The sequence below is a fragment of the Passer montanus genome, unplaced genomic scaffold (assembly GCF_014805655.1).
Source record: "Passer montanus isolate IOZ18808 unplaced genomic scaffold, ASM1480565v1 scaffold77, whole genome shotgun sequence".
Lineage (NCBI taxonomy): Eukaryota > Metazoa > Chordata > Aves > Passeriformes > Passeridae > Passer > Passer montanus.
In genome coordinates, this window is record NW_024372923.1 from 2,264,438 (window position 1) to 2,280,803 (window position 16,366).

A 16,366-nucleotide genomic window follows, 5' to 3' on the forward strand; every position below is an offset into this window, starting at 1 on the left:
TGAGGAAGCACCATGGACTGAACTGGTCTGCCTAAATAGTCTTGTGAAATGGTTATTAGAGGTTCTATTATTATCGTTATAATTATTTATACTCATTACAATTTCTTGGAGAGGGGAAGGTGCCCCTGCCACGGCAGGGGTGGCACTGGGTGCGCTTTGAGGTCATTTCCAACCCAAACAATACCAGAGACACACCAAGAACTGAATCCCACAGAAGAATTCCATGGCACAAGGAAGGAGATCATTGAATACAACTTTATTGGGTTTCGTGGTACAACTTTTTTAACATCTTCCTCCTTTCTTCTCTCCATCTTCCCCTTGGTATTTCCATTCCATATTTCCTTGTAGACACAGGGCAACTCTTGACTGCCTGTGTTACCCACACCAATTCCAGCCTCAGTTTCCTTTTTTTTCACTTGATATTGCTTTTTTAGATTTTACACAGTAGGAAATCTGTGACTTTTGTCTGGTTGAAGCAAAGCAGCTTTCAGATCATTTCCTTGCACCCTCATCACCCCTGTTCAGTACTTGCTTTTGCTACAAAGTCATTTCTCAAACAGCTTCATTTACTTAAAGATAAATGCAAACGAAGAGTCACAAAACCAAAATCCTTTAAAAGCTTTGTGGGCACCAAAAATGTACAATTTTGTGACTAATTAACTGCATCCTTTAATTCATTATGTCCTTTCAGTAATAGCATGAAGCCAACAAAGAGAAAACAAAATCATTAAGTGCAACTGTCACTTTATTTAAATATTTAAGAAATAAAATCTTTAAGAAATAAAACAGAGCCACAGCTGTATCACCTCTTTCACTGTCATGTTCCAGTTGGCCGAAGTGCTTCAGTGAGTCACCCCTGAAGCAGGGTCCCAGAGCAGGAGGTCTCAGCTCTTCTGTCAGTTAATTTTGACCAGAACACTGAGCAATTATATCTGATATTTCATCTAACAATGAAATTTAGCATTGCACAGGAGAAAGGGAAATGGCTTGGGTTTCATTATTTGATTTCTACAATTTTAAGTTCTAGGACAGTTCATTTAATTACAAGTTTAGTATTTTATGAAATATCTGGGTAAAGATATGGTTTTGAAGAACACCAGCAACTTCTAAAAACTTTTTATGACTTGTGGGACTTAAGGAATGTTCCTCCTTTGTATGCTTTAGTTTAGAGGTTGTTTGCATGCCCTGACTCCAGACTGGATGCTTTCTCTTCCTTCCCTTGTAAAACTTAGGGCACTACATCGAACAACGACAAGTGGCCAAAAGGAAGGAAAAAAAAAAAATCAATTTGTAATCAGATTTGAGGGTTTTGATTTCCTCTGATGAGCTTCAATTTCATTAAAAGCAACCTCATTCGCACATAAAAGAGCTCCTTGAAGGGTAAAGGAGCGGGGAATTGTCTCAAAGAGTATAAAGAGCCGCGTCCTTTGTGCCGCTTATTCAGGGCATGAATTGTGGGGCGCGGCGGGCGGCGCGGGGTGGTGGGTGCGCGGTTATCGGCCCCGCGATCTGCGCGAGAGGGGAGCCTCGGCACAAGGGCTCACATTCAGAAACCACCGCGGGCCCTATTGACACCTCGGTTATCAACAGCCCTTATTATCTGCTTAGCGGCGGATCGCGGCCCGCCGGTGACATAATAAGCTACAAATCACTGGTGGGGCCTTTCTGCATTCTCCTAATTGTGTGTATTCTCTGGAAAAAAATTATCGCTGGGCCTCTTGTCTTGATGAGAAATTGACATTTTCTGGCGGAGCCTGGCGAGGACTATGTGGGGAGATAAGACTTATAGTTGTTTTAAAGGAGTGCAGCCATTCTTTCAGAGGCCTCTTTATTGCTCTAGTTGACCCACTTGATGAGTATGGATTTCATGAGGTCTTTTTCAGCATTTGAACTATAAAAGGTTCAGAATGACACCACCCCTTATAGACAAAAGATAACCTTGCCCTTTGAATATATTGATTCTTTATTAACTAGGCTGTTTAATGCAATGAAATGAGGCATTAGATTGAAGCCTATTTCAAGTGCTTTGAATAATCTTTAAAAGCTTGAAAGACTTAAAAGCTGCTCTGCAATAATTGGCATGTACTTTTAGAGACACTTATTCCTTCGTTTTGATTAAGGAATTTTTATCATCTTCCTGTGTCTAAACTCACTGTGGGCTGACACAACATATTTCCTCAGCAGGGCTCTTACCCAGATGTGTCGTAGGTGGTGGATTGCTCTAGGAATTGTCATATGTGGGTTTTCTCCTTTTGTATTTTCCTTGCATTGAAAGTTAGAGGAACCATTTAGATGCTCATTATTCAAACCTTTGAAATAAAACTAAAAGGAAAAGTGCCAGTAGGCATCGTGCAGACTTTCATCCCTAAAAACCAGCTTATTTTTTAACGGGATGCATCTGATTATGCTGCCTTTAAACACGATACACAGACACACACTTGGAGTGGAACAGTTTTCAATGCATAATAATAATAAAAATAATAATAATAATTACAATAATACAAAGTGTTCCGCAGCTCTAACACCTTTTTTTCATCAAATCAGTTTTCATCTGACATGAAAACCATGGAAATACTGGAGAAGAAAGGAAGCATGGTTAAAAATCCTGGTTTTCCTGTAGGTTGTGACTGCAGTGAGTTTTGCCTTCTCCCTACTCCATCCCTGAACCACGGGCAGCCGAGGAGGGGCTGGGACACACAGCATGTCCTTTGGCACTGGATCCACACGCACCACTCCATCCCTTCACTTGGGAGCTCCGAGTGTCTCGGTGCCCTCTCAAAGTTGTCAGCAGCCCTCTGATTAATGACCGGATCAAACTCCAGAACAAACTCCCCGTTTCACCACCACAGCCACTGACATTCCTCTGCCAGACCCATATTCCTGTGGAAACACCCTTTTTTTGGTCGTGCTGGTCACACACAAGGATACAGGAGCACATTTGGTGTCTGGGACGGGGAACTCAGACCTGCACATCAGGCAAGGCTTTGCAACTCTCTCCAGCTCCGAGGTTGCACGTGCCCACCTCATTATAAATATAGTTTTGCACCCATTATATGTGCATTGCACATATTATGGCCCAGAGGATGAAATATTTGTGCTCAGTATTATAATTAGCAAAAGAATTTGCTTCCCTCTCAGTAGTTAAGAAACGAGCACATCGACCTTCAGTGTCAAACCACCACATGGAAAATTTGGGTTGTGCTTTGTTTAAAATAACTTTTCCTGTTTACAGACTTTTACAATATGATATTAAAATAGTAAAAGAAAAAAAATCTATTGTTACCTTTGCTTTACAAAAAGCCTGTCTGAAGTGCACCGTTTTGGTTAAATAAGAAAAAGAGATATTATGCAGTTATCTTCACTAAAAGTGAGCAGTTTTGGATAAATACTTCACCGAGGCTGAGCAACAAGTAATTGCCACTGCAGAGCAGAGATCTCCTCCCTCATCCTCCTCCCAGGGAACTGGAAAGACCATGTCAAGGGTTTGGGCTTTTTCATAACAAAGGAATAAAAATTCTGATATTTAGAAATAAAACCCCCAGTGTTGCACTATTTCATTTAGTGTTTAGTCACTTTTTTTAATAATCAAACCAGATAAAATTACTAAAAATGAAATTCACAGACAAGAAATACTTTAATTAAATATTGTGTAAAATGAACATTTTTTTATACAGTTAAATATATGAAAAAATGTACAGATAAAACAATCTTATTGTAGGGTCTTTAACAGTAAAATCTACCATTTAGTGAAGCTTTCCGTCTGGAGACAATGAAGCCATGAGTGCATTGACTAATTAATCTAAAACACAAACAGATTGCAGTTATGAAGGAACTTGCAGACTTTCTTAACATGTACAGGTGACCTCTTTTTTAATTATTTTTTTAGAGCAAAACCTTACTTAGACAAAATATAACGGAGGCAATTCAGTTCCAAAGTGACTTCTCAGGCTTTCCCACCTAGCCAAGCCTTGGCCGTGCTCACAGAGCTGTGCTACGCTGAACCCTTCTTCTAAACCTTTCAGAAAAGCTTGAATAAAATGTGCATTATTTTTTTTGCCCAAAAAGAAAAAAAAAATACAAGAATAATAATAATTAAAAAAATAATAATAATTAACAAAATGATCCCTCCTTTTTTGGTTAAAAGGTGAATTCTGCTGCAGTTTGCAACGTGCTTTGCAGTGCTGCGCTGGCAAAGGATTTAGTGCAAAGTAAAAATAAAAACAACTCCACGTTTCTCTGGCTGGATTTGGCACTGAGAGCCACGGAATACAACGGAGGTCATTCCAGTTTAAAAAGTACCGTCGGCTACGGGTTGATTACAAAAAGTTCCCTAAAAAAAAGCCCCAAGAAACCTAAATAAACAACCCCCAGACATTAAAAATTCGGTGTGATCCTGATTTCCCGTGAAACCTTCCCCGGTTTTGAGCAGAGCAGGGTTTGGGAGAATGGCCCAAAAAGAAAAAAAAATACAAGAATAATAATAATAATTTTAAAAATAATAATAATTAACAAAATGATCCCTCCTTTTTTGGTTAAAAGGTGAATTCTGCTGCAGTTTGCAACGTGCTTTGCAGTGCTGCGCTGGCAAAGGATTTAGTGCAAAGTAAAAATAAAAACAACTCCACGTTTCTCTGGCTGGATTTGGCACTGAGAGCCACGGAATACAACGGAGGTCATTCCAGTTTAAAAAGTACCGTCGGCTACGGGTTGATTACAAAAAGTTCCCTAAAAAAAAGCCCCAAGAAACCTAAATAAACAACCCCCAGACATTAAAAATTCGGTGTGATCCTGATTTCCCGTGAAACCTTCCCCGGTTTTGAGCAGAGCAGGGTTTGGGAGAATGCAGAGTGCAGCAGAAAATCGACACATAAAGGAGTGGCAGAATTGTACACCAGGATTGTGCTTTTTTTTTTTTTTCCCCTTATTTTTTTACACCAGAAATCATCCAAATGAAGTCGTGATTAACAATTGTGGTGTAAGCCTGTGATAAAACAGCACAAAAGTTCTTCAAAGAAGTTCACTTTTAAGGCATCAGAGAAGTTCATGTGGCAAACATTTTAATTAAAACATCAGAAGTGAATTTATTTTTAAACTTTAGGCCTCTGAATTTTTCCAGTAAACACAGTTCAGCTATGTGGCAAAGTCATGGGTGGCAGCTAAAAATGACTTTTTACAATCTTAAAAAAAAAAAAAATTAAAATAAAATTTAAAAATAAAGAAAACAGACAAACGAACAAAAAAAAAAGAAAATAAAAAATGCAACCACAAAATAGATTCATCTTTTCTGTGGCTGTATCACATGCACATATTCTACTAGTATTCATTACAGCCATGTGGCACAATTTTGATTTGACTATACAACAAACGACTTTTTCTTTCAAAATTATTTGTTCTGATAACTTAAAAATAATACAAAAATAAACAATGAATTTGAATTTTTGAAAAAAAAAAATTAAAAAAGGAAGGATAGAAAGGCTAAACAATAGCAACATTATGAAATACAAATGAAATGCACAGACACTGATTTATTTAAAAGAAAAACATGAAGGCAACTGTTCTTGGCTTAATGCTATTTTCAGCATCACGATACCAGGCCAGGACAAAAACCAATACATACAAGAACATAAAAAAAATGATGAAAAGCAATATACAAAATTTCAAAGATAAATACAATATTTATAGTTGATATGTTACAAAATAAATTCCCTTAGTGACTGCAAGTGTTTATGTGAAAGAAAGTGTTGCAATGGATAAGACTATTTTATTCCTTATAGCCATCATAAGGAATAAAATCTGCTTTTTTTTGTCTAAATATTAAGTGGATCTGAAAAAAATTCAAGACAAGTGTATAAATATTTAGCTACAACTTTGGCAAAATCACAAAAGTCTACAATTTTATAACCACATACAAAACACATTAGGGAAGAAGGATCTAGAAGTCAAAAGGACAATTTTCTGGTACAAGAAACATAGACTTCACAGTAGCCTAAAATGCAATAGTATACAGTGCTAGCAAAAGTTGAAAAAATGTTGCAGATCACACTTGCTTAACAGGAAGCTCTAGCAGTGGAAGTATATTTTTTTCATTTTTTTAAACCAACAGACAGTAGCAATTTCTTTTTTTTTTTTTTCTCTGTCAGTGTGCTTGTTGAAGGCAAGAGAATTCAATATCAAAGTTACAATTTCTAACTACAATAAGTTACAAAGTTCCATTTCATTAAGATGAAGTTAAGCAACGATAAACCCCCCCGCGCCCGCCCCCGCGCCCCGGTTTTTTGTGTGGTTTTTTTCCTAATCATATATTCATCCTTTTTTTTATTCTTTTTTTTTTTCCAGTTTGATGGCTCATAACCTCCTTGGCCCCCTTTTTTTTTCCACCACAAAAAAATATTTCACATTATAGAGATACACAACCATTGTGAATCTAGTTATGAGTACAGAAAAATGTTCGGAGGCATTTTTCATCAGTGTTTCATGATAATCAAAATGGTGCATCCACAAAGTTTCTCCCAACACATAGCAAGTACTAGACATAGCCAAGACGTAATCAGAAACTTTATACAAAATAGGCGTCGCTTTTTCCTTATTCTCCAGGACTGAGAAATGTGAAAATATGAGAAAAATTCAGTCAATAAAATGGAATTGTTCATGAAGAAGTAGGTTGTTTTGCATGTAGATTCTTAATAGTTTAAATAAAATCTTTAAACAAAGTCTTTTTTTTTCCTTTTTTTTGTGGGTTTTTTTGTTGTGGGTTTTTTTATTTTTTCCTGTAGCATTTCGATTTTGTTGCTGATTCTGCGTGAAGATACTGCTTCCATCAGCATGTCTTAATATACTAAACTTGTCCCCTAAGCCCATCCTCTGCAGCTTGGTGCTACGGTAGGTAAACAAAAGTGACTTTACATTGGCGGGACTACAAGCCCGGACATGGCTAAAAGAAAAAAGAGAAGAAAAAGAGCTGTTATTGGCACGCTGGGCTCAGAGCCACCACGGGATGGGGCGGGAGGAAGCAGAGCCCGGCTCCTCCACAGCATCCCCAGAGCAAGGACCACGGACACTCCTCCCAGCAAAACACACCCCACACAGCCTCTCCTTGAGAAAGGAGCATCTCCACTTCCCCAGGCTCAATTCTCTCCAGGCTCCTGACAACTCCTCCGGCTGTACCCCCATCCCCTGGGGACATCCCCAACAATCACCTCTTCGTACTCTGGGCAGAAAACCTCATTTTCCATTATTCTATTTCATGATAAAAGCGTAACTGAGTAAGCCAAGGACACTCCAAGACCAAAACCAAGAACTCTAAACCTTCTCCCAACCCTAGAGCTCAAGCACCATAAAAATACATTATATTAATACCCCTGACCAGCCATATCCTGGGGTTTCTTAACAGATAAAGACTGAGATGCCAGCAACCACTGTTTTTTCCTAGTTAACTCTTTGGTAGAAGCACAATTTAGACAGTCTTTAATTTTAGTGTTGTTTAATTTTTGCCATAATGATATTTCTCATTAATTTATGTACAACAGATATTAATAAATTTGTTCGTGTAGCGATGTGAACTTCAATTTCTCAGTTCATTAATTTCAACAATATTAATTTATTTCAGATTCGCCTTTGCAGCTTTACGGTTTGGAAGAGCTGGGTCTGTACACATTTCACAGGTAACACAACCACAACCAGCATTGCTCCAACAGCTGCACCCAGAGCCTGGAGCAGCCCCTGGTCCTGCCAGAGCCTTCTGTGGATTTGGGTGGAGTTAAACCTCTCTAAAATACAGATTAGGTGATGTTCGTGAACAGGATAAAGTATTCCAACTCTGACATTTTTCTCCCCAATAAATGTGTCAAAAATGTCAAAATCCAAACTGAAGTTATAATTTTGCACTATTCTTCATAATGAATGTTTTCAACCTAACCAGCAAGTTACAAAATTTAACTGGAGAACAGTGGTTATATTGGCAGAGAGCCTTTCTACCCAAAATATTCCGTTTCCTTATCATGTTTTCAGAGAATCACAAAATCATTCAGATTGGAAAAGTTCTCCAAGATCACCAAGTCCAATCTGTCCCCAATCCCAAACTTGTACTCCAGCTCACAGCACTGAATGCCACCCCCAGGAATTCCTTGGACTCCTGCAGGGAACTCCAAACCTCCCTGGGCAGCCCCTGCCAAGGCCTGACCACTCTCAAAAAACCCTTAAAAACAACCCTTCACTGAATCTCCTCTGTTCTACCATGCACCAGCCCAGGCCAGCTGATGACCTCGCCCTGTGTTTGGACCCTGCTCTCAGTTTGGCTTTTCCTGTGGGATTCAGCACCAAATCTGCCACCATGCCACTCTGCTTATCTGTCAGGTTGGAAAAGTTCTCCAAGGTCACCAAGTCCAATCTGTCCCCAATCCCAAACTTGTACTCCAGCTCACAGCACTGAATGCCACCCCCAGGAATTCCTTGGACTCCTCCAGGGAACTCCAAACCTCCCTGGGCAGCCCCTGCCAAGGTCTGACCACTCTCCAAAAACCCTTAAAAACAACTCTTAACTGAATCTCCTCTGTTCTACCATGCACCAGCCCAGGCCAGCTGATGACCTCGCCCTGTGTTTGGACCCTGCTCTCAGTTTGGCTTTTCCTGTGGGATTCAGCACCAAATCTGCCACCATGCCACTCTGCTTATCTGGGGTGCACCTGGCCTGGGGGGTGCAGGAGATCATTTTAAGGAACAGCTGTCATGGAATCACAGAATCATTAAGGAAAAGACCTTTAAGGTCGAGTCCAACATCAAGCAGCACTGTTGAGGTTCACCACTAAACCATGTCCTCAAATGCCTCGTGCTGCAATTCAGCCATCAGGTGCTCCACCCCTGGCAGGGTCCAAGGCCAGGCTGGACAAAGTTTGGAGCAGTTTAGGATAATGGAAGATGTCCCTGCCCATGGCAGAAGGTGGGACAGGATAGGTTTTAAGGTGCCTTCCAACCCAAACCATGCTATGACTCTGCTGTGTGAAAATTTAGATTATCTGCTGCCATATTTTTCTGGAGGAAAGAAAAAATATCTCAGTTCTCTAATTTAACCATTTTTGTTGAACTCTCTCTTTGGCACAATCTGAGAGGGGATGCAAGGTTGGTGCTCCAGATATGTGTTTCACAATTTATTTTAGTAGCAATCTTTGACAATTGTGAATTTCTGCACTGAGCTTCCTGCTGTGCAAATTGATACCAAACGCCTTCTTAAAGAAAAATGAGCTGGTGAGTTTTTTAATAATAATTTTAATACTTTCATCTGGAGGAAGACCAGAAAATTAAGCAGGATGCAATTTTAAAAGAATATAGAGAGTCTTTTGCTGTGCATTATAGTCCTATAACCAGAGAGCAATATCTTTCACAATCTATAGAAAGCAAATTACGATTGAAAACCAAATTTTGAACACATATTGTGCTTCCAACTTTGCAGCGAGCCAGTAGTCTCTCACTAAAAATTTCTTTTCTAGCTTTAATGTTCATTGTTTTAAACAGGAAAAGACTCTCTGCCCTAAGGAACACACATGGTAGGACCCTGCTCTTAAAAAATTCGTGTGAGTACTTGACTTTCTGGTCATAGACTATGGAGGTCATGCAGAGTCAACAAGATTGTGGCTTTTTGGATACAGCCCAAAAGCCCTTTTCTGTAGGCTTACTCACAGGAGTGAGTCAGGCCCTGGGGACAGCAGGGAGAGAGTTCTCCTCCAAGAGCTGCAGCTTCTGAGTGCTGGCCCTCCTTAGGCTGACAATGGCCATGCAGCTGGCATGGGTGCAGCAAGGGGGAGGAGAAAACATCAGCCCTGGCTGGCATTGCCCCCAGCCTGACCGCTCTGAGCTCTCCTAGATTGTCTTTTTCACTCTTAACCTCTGTCTTCATCATTGAATCATCAAATCCCAGACTGGTTGGGGTTGGAAGGGATCTTAAGGACCACCTCGCTCCAAACCCCTGCCATGAGCAGGGACACCTTCCACTGGAAGGTGTCTTGGATCTCTTTACCAAAAAAGAGTCACCTGCAGATGTCTCCATGCTCACTCTTGGGTCCTGCAGCACAGAGAGGGGTTTGGGGTTGTGCTCACAGGCAGCAAGATCTTGCTTCTGGTGTGGTGGGCTCAGGTGGTCCTGATGCTCAGGGTTGCATCAGCACAAGCCAGAAATCAGAGCAGCTCAACTCCTGTTTGACTCTTTCTCTTTGTTAGGGGACAAAACAATGTCCAGAGGTCCAGCTGGAACTGCTTAGTTCTGCTGTTCTCACCAACTTAGATGTACCACAAGCAGCATTTTTTCCCACACGGAGATACCCTACAGTGGTTTATCCACCAGGGAGGGGTCAATTAACCCCAAAATCCCTGCAAAATTCTTCACCCCTGTCTGAATTCTTATCCATTCTTATCCAAGGCTCTGCTTATCCATAAACTGCAGGATTTGCCTCTTATGCACCACCAGTGACCATGAGCTCTCACTGCCCTCTTGGCTTGCCTGAATGTGACCATTCCTAACAGTGACATCTCCTCAGCTGTGGCTCAGCTCCTTCACACCCTGCCCTAAAATGAGACTCTGTACTTGAAAATCACCAAAAACACTTCAGCTGCGTTGGACTGCAGCTCTCAAATTCCATATTTTAACTTAATGTAGAAAATGTGCTGATCAGAAAGCTCTCAAGGTGATTGTACAGAGTCCAGAAAGCAACTAATTAAACTTTAAAAAGGGTTCCCAGACAACAAATGACTGAGAAAATAGGAAGGAAGAAGCAGAAACTCCCTAATGAACTCTATGTATCAAATGCAGTGTAGATAAGTACCAACACAGGAGTGTTGGTGGTTTTTCTTGACGAAATCTCATGAAGGAAGGAGCTGACAAACTCATCCCTGTCCTGCCCCTCGGCCCTGGCTGAGATCTGTGAGGATGAATGGGTGAACCTGAGGGCTTTTGTGAGCTCAGTCTGAACTGACTCAAGGAATCAAAGTGGAAAAGGGGATGGTGCCTCTGCTGGGATGGTGAAGGAGCTCACAGAGAGCTCCTGGGTGGGGGAGATGACATGGTGCTGAGGCCCTGGCACAGGGAAAGCTGTGACTGCCCCATCCCTGGAAGTGTCCAAGGCCAGGCTGGACTGGCCTTGGAGCAGCCTGGGACAGTGGAAGGTGTCCCTGCCCAAAGTTGGAACTAGATGGTCTTTAAGGTCGCTTCCAACCTAAACCATTCCAGAATTCTGTGATTCCATGTCAGTTCCCTAACTCCCACAACACTGAGCATCACTCTGTGGTGCTGTCTACTTTGCATAAATCATGCACATATTTTTGCCACAACCCTGGAAGTCACTGCTCTAATTACCAGGCTAGAAGGACATTCTGCCTGTTTCTCTGGGTCGTTCTGCTCAACACTAAATGACTCAGGTTCAGCTGACAGAGGAAAATTGACAATTTTTATTTAATTAATTATTGATTTATCTATGTATTATCTGTTTATTTTCAACGCTTGATTTTCAGTTCAGCTGCTGATCCAAAACTCAAAAGGATGATCCCAAAAGGATGCTGCATGGATTGCAGCATCCAAAAATCAGGGGTTGAAGGCATGGATCGGTCTTCACTGGGCTCTCTGAGCATGAAAAAAGCTTAGTGCAAGGTGAGGTTTGGCTCAGTTTGAGAACTGAATTCATGACCTATTTAACAAATCAGTGTTGGCTGATTCCAAGTCGTCTTCTGAGCTTTATACAAAAAGCATTTTGTACCTGAGGATGGAGACGTGAAGTTACTGGGGGCTTGGGGAGCTGCTAAGGGATGTTGGGTGCTTAGTGCATTCAGCCCTCCCAGTTCTCCTTAAAACCCTATTTTGAGATAATCTCGAGATTATAAGTACCTAAAACCTTGAGTATAGGACAGGAAGACCCTTACTCACATACTGAAATGGCAAAAGTCTGGATCATTTGAATTTAGATATTTAAATAATTGTGTCTATCAGAGTAAATCAAAATCAATTAGTTGATCTTCCTTCCTCAGATCTAAGCCATGTGTTACCACATTTATTTTTTTTTATTTTTGTCTATTTTGTATTATTTATTTTATTATCTCATTTTTCCTTTTTTTTTCCATTATTTTCTTTCAGTATTTACTTTTCATAGCAGTGTCTTCTTGCAAAAAGAGGAAAGTAGGACACTGGATTATTTTATGAATGGATTATCTTTTCTAAGAATATGGATATAGTTTTCTACTTACAGTAGTAACACAGTGAAGCTTCCACTAAAGAAATAACGCGAAAAACTGTCAATTTAATTATCCTTTCCTTTAGTATCATGCTACAATTAGTTTGTGTATCTGGAGTCTTGGCTCTTTGTTGGCCTGAGTGCATAACAAGGTTTCAGATTTTTTTTGGGCCAAGTTAAGAGCAAGCTACAGGAAGATTCATTTTGAAATCCTGGAGTGGATTTGGGATAGACAGGCAGCTCTGTGGGGTTGGGATGATGTGTCTCCAAAGTGCCTTCAGCACCCCACAAAATGCTGGTGTCCAGAATTGGTTTGGCAAATTAAAATCCCCCTCATCTGTTTGCCTGTGAGTGCTGGTTGGATTATGGGTGTCATGGTGATACAAAGGATAAATAACTCTGTGCTGCTGCTGCTGCTTGACTGAGGAAGTCAAGAGGAGTGATGACCTCGGGGATGAGACTGTCCTCAACCCTTCCTGGTTTCAATGGGATCTGAAGTGCCTCAATTTACTGCACTGTGCACTGAGACTCCAGCAGAGGCACACAAACCTTCCCAGGGATTCTAATGCACCTACAAGCATGTCAAAATACCCCCTAAAAGTGGGAAAATTGGCCATGAGTCTTCCTTTTTAGGGTGACTTCTTTCTTTGTGTTTTTGTTCTCACATTGTGCTGTAATTCCTCCTGCCCCACACCCTGCAGGTGACCATGGACTTTCTGTCACTGATTTATCAGCTGTTTCTTGCATTACCCAAATGAAATCACATGGATTATATATATATATTTATATAAAAGTACAAAATATTATAATTGCCTGCCCTAATTAAAATATTTAATTCATTTAGGAATGTAACAACTCTAACACCACAGTAAGAGCTGGCACCACCAGACCATGCAAACCACTGCATACAGGGCTGCTTAGTCCAGGAAAGCTCAGTCCACTGAGTAAGGGCTTAACCTGGCTAATATTAACTTGACATATTTAAAATCACTACTGCACCCTATATAAAGGGAGGAAATCACATCCTGTCCTGCCAGAACACTGCTGGGTTTAAACATCCACAGAAATGTGTTCAGAAAATATAAAAACACCAGGAGTACACAAACCCTCCAAGAGGCATTCCGGGATACAGTCTTCCCTTAAAATTTAAGGCACAGACTCCTAAGGGAAAATGCCAGGAAAACAACTGGTGTTTGCTCTAATGCAAGCATCAAAAATGAACTAAAAACCTGAAAATCTCAGCAGACCATTCACGCTACCCTATTTCTCCCCCTGCTTTTGCATCACTACAAGAGCACTGAAAAATCCAGCCAGGTACCTTTCTCCCCGAGAAAAAAAAACACCAAAAAAAAAAAAAAAAAAAAAAAAGGCAGAGAGAAAATTGAGAGAGATCGGGCTCACCTTGAAGTCCATTTCCATTTGCACTGGTGCAAGATGGTGGAGGAGAGGCTTGGGGCCTGACAACAGGAGCGAAGGCGCTCTTTTGTTTCACTGCAGAGATGACATTGGCAGGTGAGAATGAGAAAATGCCGTGTGTACTGCTACAGTTTGAAGGGAGGGTGACCGAAGAGGCTGCCATGGTAGGGCTTGACGGCACTACTGCAATAAAGCAAAAATAATCAGGACTCAGATTGAGGTTTTCACGGCAAACACGGAAAAAGAGAGTGATAGGGCCTTGCCTCTTAAAATATATATAGAGGTATATATATATATATATATATATAAAAAAAAATATATAAAAAAATAAAAATGAAATGCCTTGGCTTGGCCACTCTCTGGATAACAGGCAAACTCTTTTGTGTTGGACTTTTGTTACGAATTGCGCAGTCCAATTTTTATTTTGGTTTTTTTGTTTCGTTTTGTTTTGTTCATTTTTTTTTTTTTTCTCTGTCTGAGATTGTATTCTGGCACAAACAGATCAATTTATTATTTTCATTTTTACGTCCAGCCTCCAGAGTCACCCCTCCTTTTATCCAGTAGCTGACAATAGAGGAAATCAAAACAATGCAAGGAGTTGATTTTGTAGTAAATATGAATCTATATGATGATGTGTTACCAAAAATAGACACTTACTGCCATAAGGAGAGTTAGCTGAGGAGCCATTAAGAAATCCAGGGGAACCTGGTACACCTAGATTGGGCATGCCGGCATTGCCATATCCATTCATGCTATTGCTGACTGTGTTGTAATTGGACTGCTGAGGAGTACTGCTGGGAACATATCCTCGCGGGGAAACACTGCTTGTGTTGCGACTGTAACCTACTGTGTTAGAAACCCCCCCACCCCAAAAAAATAATGTTATTTTATAAGATAGACTTAGGGCTGGGGGGTTTCCTCATGCAGCATATATTACACAGTTTTAATTGATTGCACAGCTTTGCTCTGAGTTGTCTCTCACTGCCCTATCAACTCTTGCAGCTTGAGATAACCTTATCACGCCAACCCTACTTAAATCATCCGCGAGCACTCTATGTTGTCTCTCCTCTTAGCACAGACAGCCAACAAAAGCTCTCTTCGATCCAGCTGTGTCAGGTGCCTTCACGTTTGTCTTTAGGAGCAATTATCAACAGGCTCGAGTCCCGCTTTGTACCAACACACTGCGTGAACTTTCAGCCTCTCCGCACCTTCAAATGCCAGAGCTGACAAGAAAAACTTTTTTGTTGCGGTGATTTACTTTAAAAGGCTGTTTTGGGGTCTTCATTTTGTGATTGATATTTTTTATGCTAACAACAAGCTTTCGTAAGGTGTAGCCATCAGTGAAAACTAATTCAAGAGCAAGTACAGAATTTTATAAGGCTTATTAGCTTGGAAACGCATTAAAAGACAATCTTTTTAGAAGAGGAAACATAGCGGAATCAGGATTTTAAACAACAATTTGTTCCTATCTGAGCAATCAATTTAATAATTATGTTGCAAGCAAAAAAAAAATGCGTTTGAACATATCTAATAATCCTGTTTCCCTCCTTTCATTAGTATCAAAATTAATTTTAAATGCAATATGCTACATGCATTTTCAATTACAACAGGTAAATTAAATCAACTATTACTTTTATTAGTAACATATATGTCACACATGCCTACAAACAAAGTATTTTAAAATCACAGACATCAAATTAGATTTATCTGTGTAAATATTCCAAAACCAGGTGGAGGCACCAAGACATAATTATTTTATAAACCAACCATACACTCTTTATATTTACTGCGAATAACAAAGAGCTTTCTACACTTTGCCAAATTTTTTTCCCCCCACTGGAGATGCTTTATGATAACAGTAAATGAAAGAACAGGGAGAATTAAATATCACGAGAAAAAGTTAAAGACAGCATTTCATTCCACGCTCAGACACACGGCTAGGGGGACAGAGAGAGGGAGGACACGGCAGTGACATCAGCTCGCATGAACAGGCCAAAAGCAGCCAGCAAGGTGAAGGATTAACCCTTGAAATCCCACCTACCTTGGTCGTTGGCTTGCGATGTTTCGGAGACATTGACGGCGAGCTGGCTGCTGAAGGAGTTGACGCCCATCATGCCGGTGTGGGCGGGAGTGTTGGCTAGAGTGGGGATCTGGTTGTGGTTGCGGGGCACGCTGTACAACGCCTCAGCAATGTCAGCTGCTCGTTTCAGGATTATTTCCTAGAGAGACACGAAACAAGCACCGACAACTCAGATTTGTGCAAATGCTCCAAATCGCAATAGCGCAAAAATTTACCGAAGAGATTCGCGTGGAATTATAGTGAGGGTGGGGGGTTTGCTGCTTGTTCCAACAACACCTCCTGTTTTTCCTTCCCATGCCCAATTGCTCCTCAACACAGTAAACATAAAGAAAGGAAGAAATTAACATAAAACTCCAGTTTAGCTCTGGAAGCCAGGTGAAAATCGTCGCATGGGTTTTATGCGCCCAAGGCAGGAGTTGTATTTTCAGCAGTTTGCAAAATACAGTACAGCTGATCCACTTGGCTGAGCAGATTTCTTTAGGACTTCCCATTAGTCACTGTATATTTTGGCCCCAGTTCAAGGTTATTCTCCTGCCTTAATGCTTGCTTATGCTTTTGGCACCTTGCACATAATTGTCATTTCTGATAGGCAAACGAGCAGCGAGAGGAGAAGGGGAAGATGAAGCACTTCCCTTGGAGCATTGCATCACATCACACTGCC

The 16,366-nt window shown here is 40.7% G+C and overlaps 1 protein-coding gene across 16 annotated transcripts in view; it reads right to left on the minus strand.

Annotated features, from left to right (window-relative positions):
* Nucleotides 1-6,724: 6,724 nt before the first annotated feature.
* EBF3 (EBF transcription factor 3) overlaps nucleotides 6,725-16,366 on the minus strand; it is a 118,384-nt gene continuing 108,742 nt past the window's right edge. For 4 of the 16 annotated variants that reach the window (XM_039731414.1, XM_039731413.1, XM_039731410.1 and 1 more), the window contains exons 13-16: nucleotides 15,667-15,844; nucleotides 14,283-14,468; nucleotides 13,611-13,808; nucleotides 6,725-6,931 (exon numbers count right to left, since the gene is read on the minus strand). In XM_039731414.1, the coding sequence (XP_039587348.1) occupies nucleotides 6,900-6,931; nucleotides 13,611-13,808; nucleotides 14,283-14,468; nucleotides 15,667-15,844 (594 nt within the window). In that variant the 3' untranslated portion in view covers nucleotides 6,725-6,899. Of the gene's footprint in view, nucleotides 6,932-13,610; nucleotides 13,809-14,282; nucleotides 14,472-15,666; nucleotides 15,845-16,366 lie in introns of all 16 variants that reach the window. The other 12 variants (XM_039731419.1, XM_039731418.1, XM_039731416.1 and 9 more) reach the window with 4 other exon arrangements.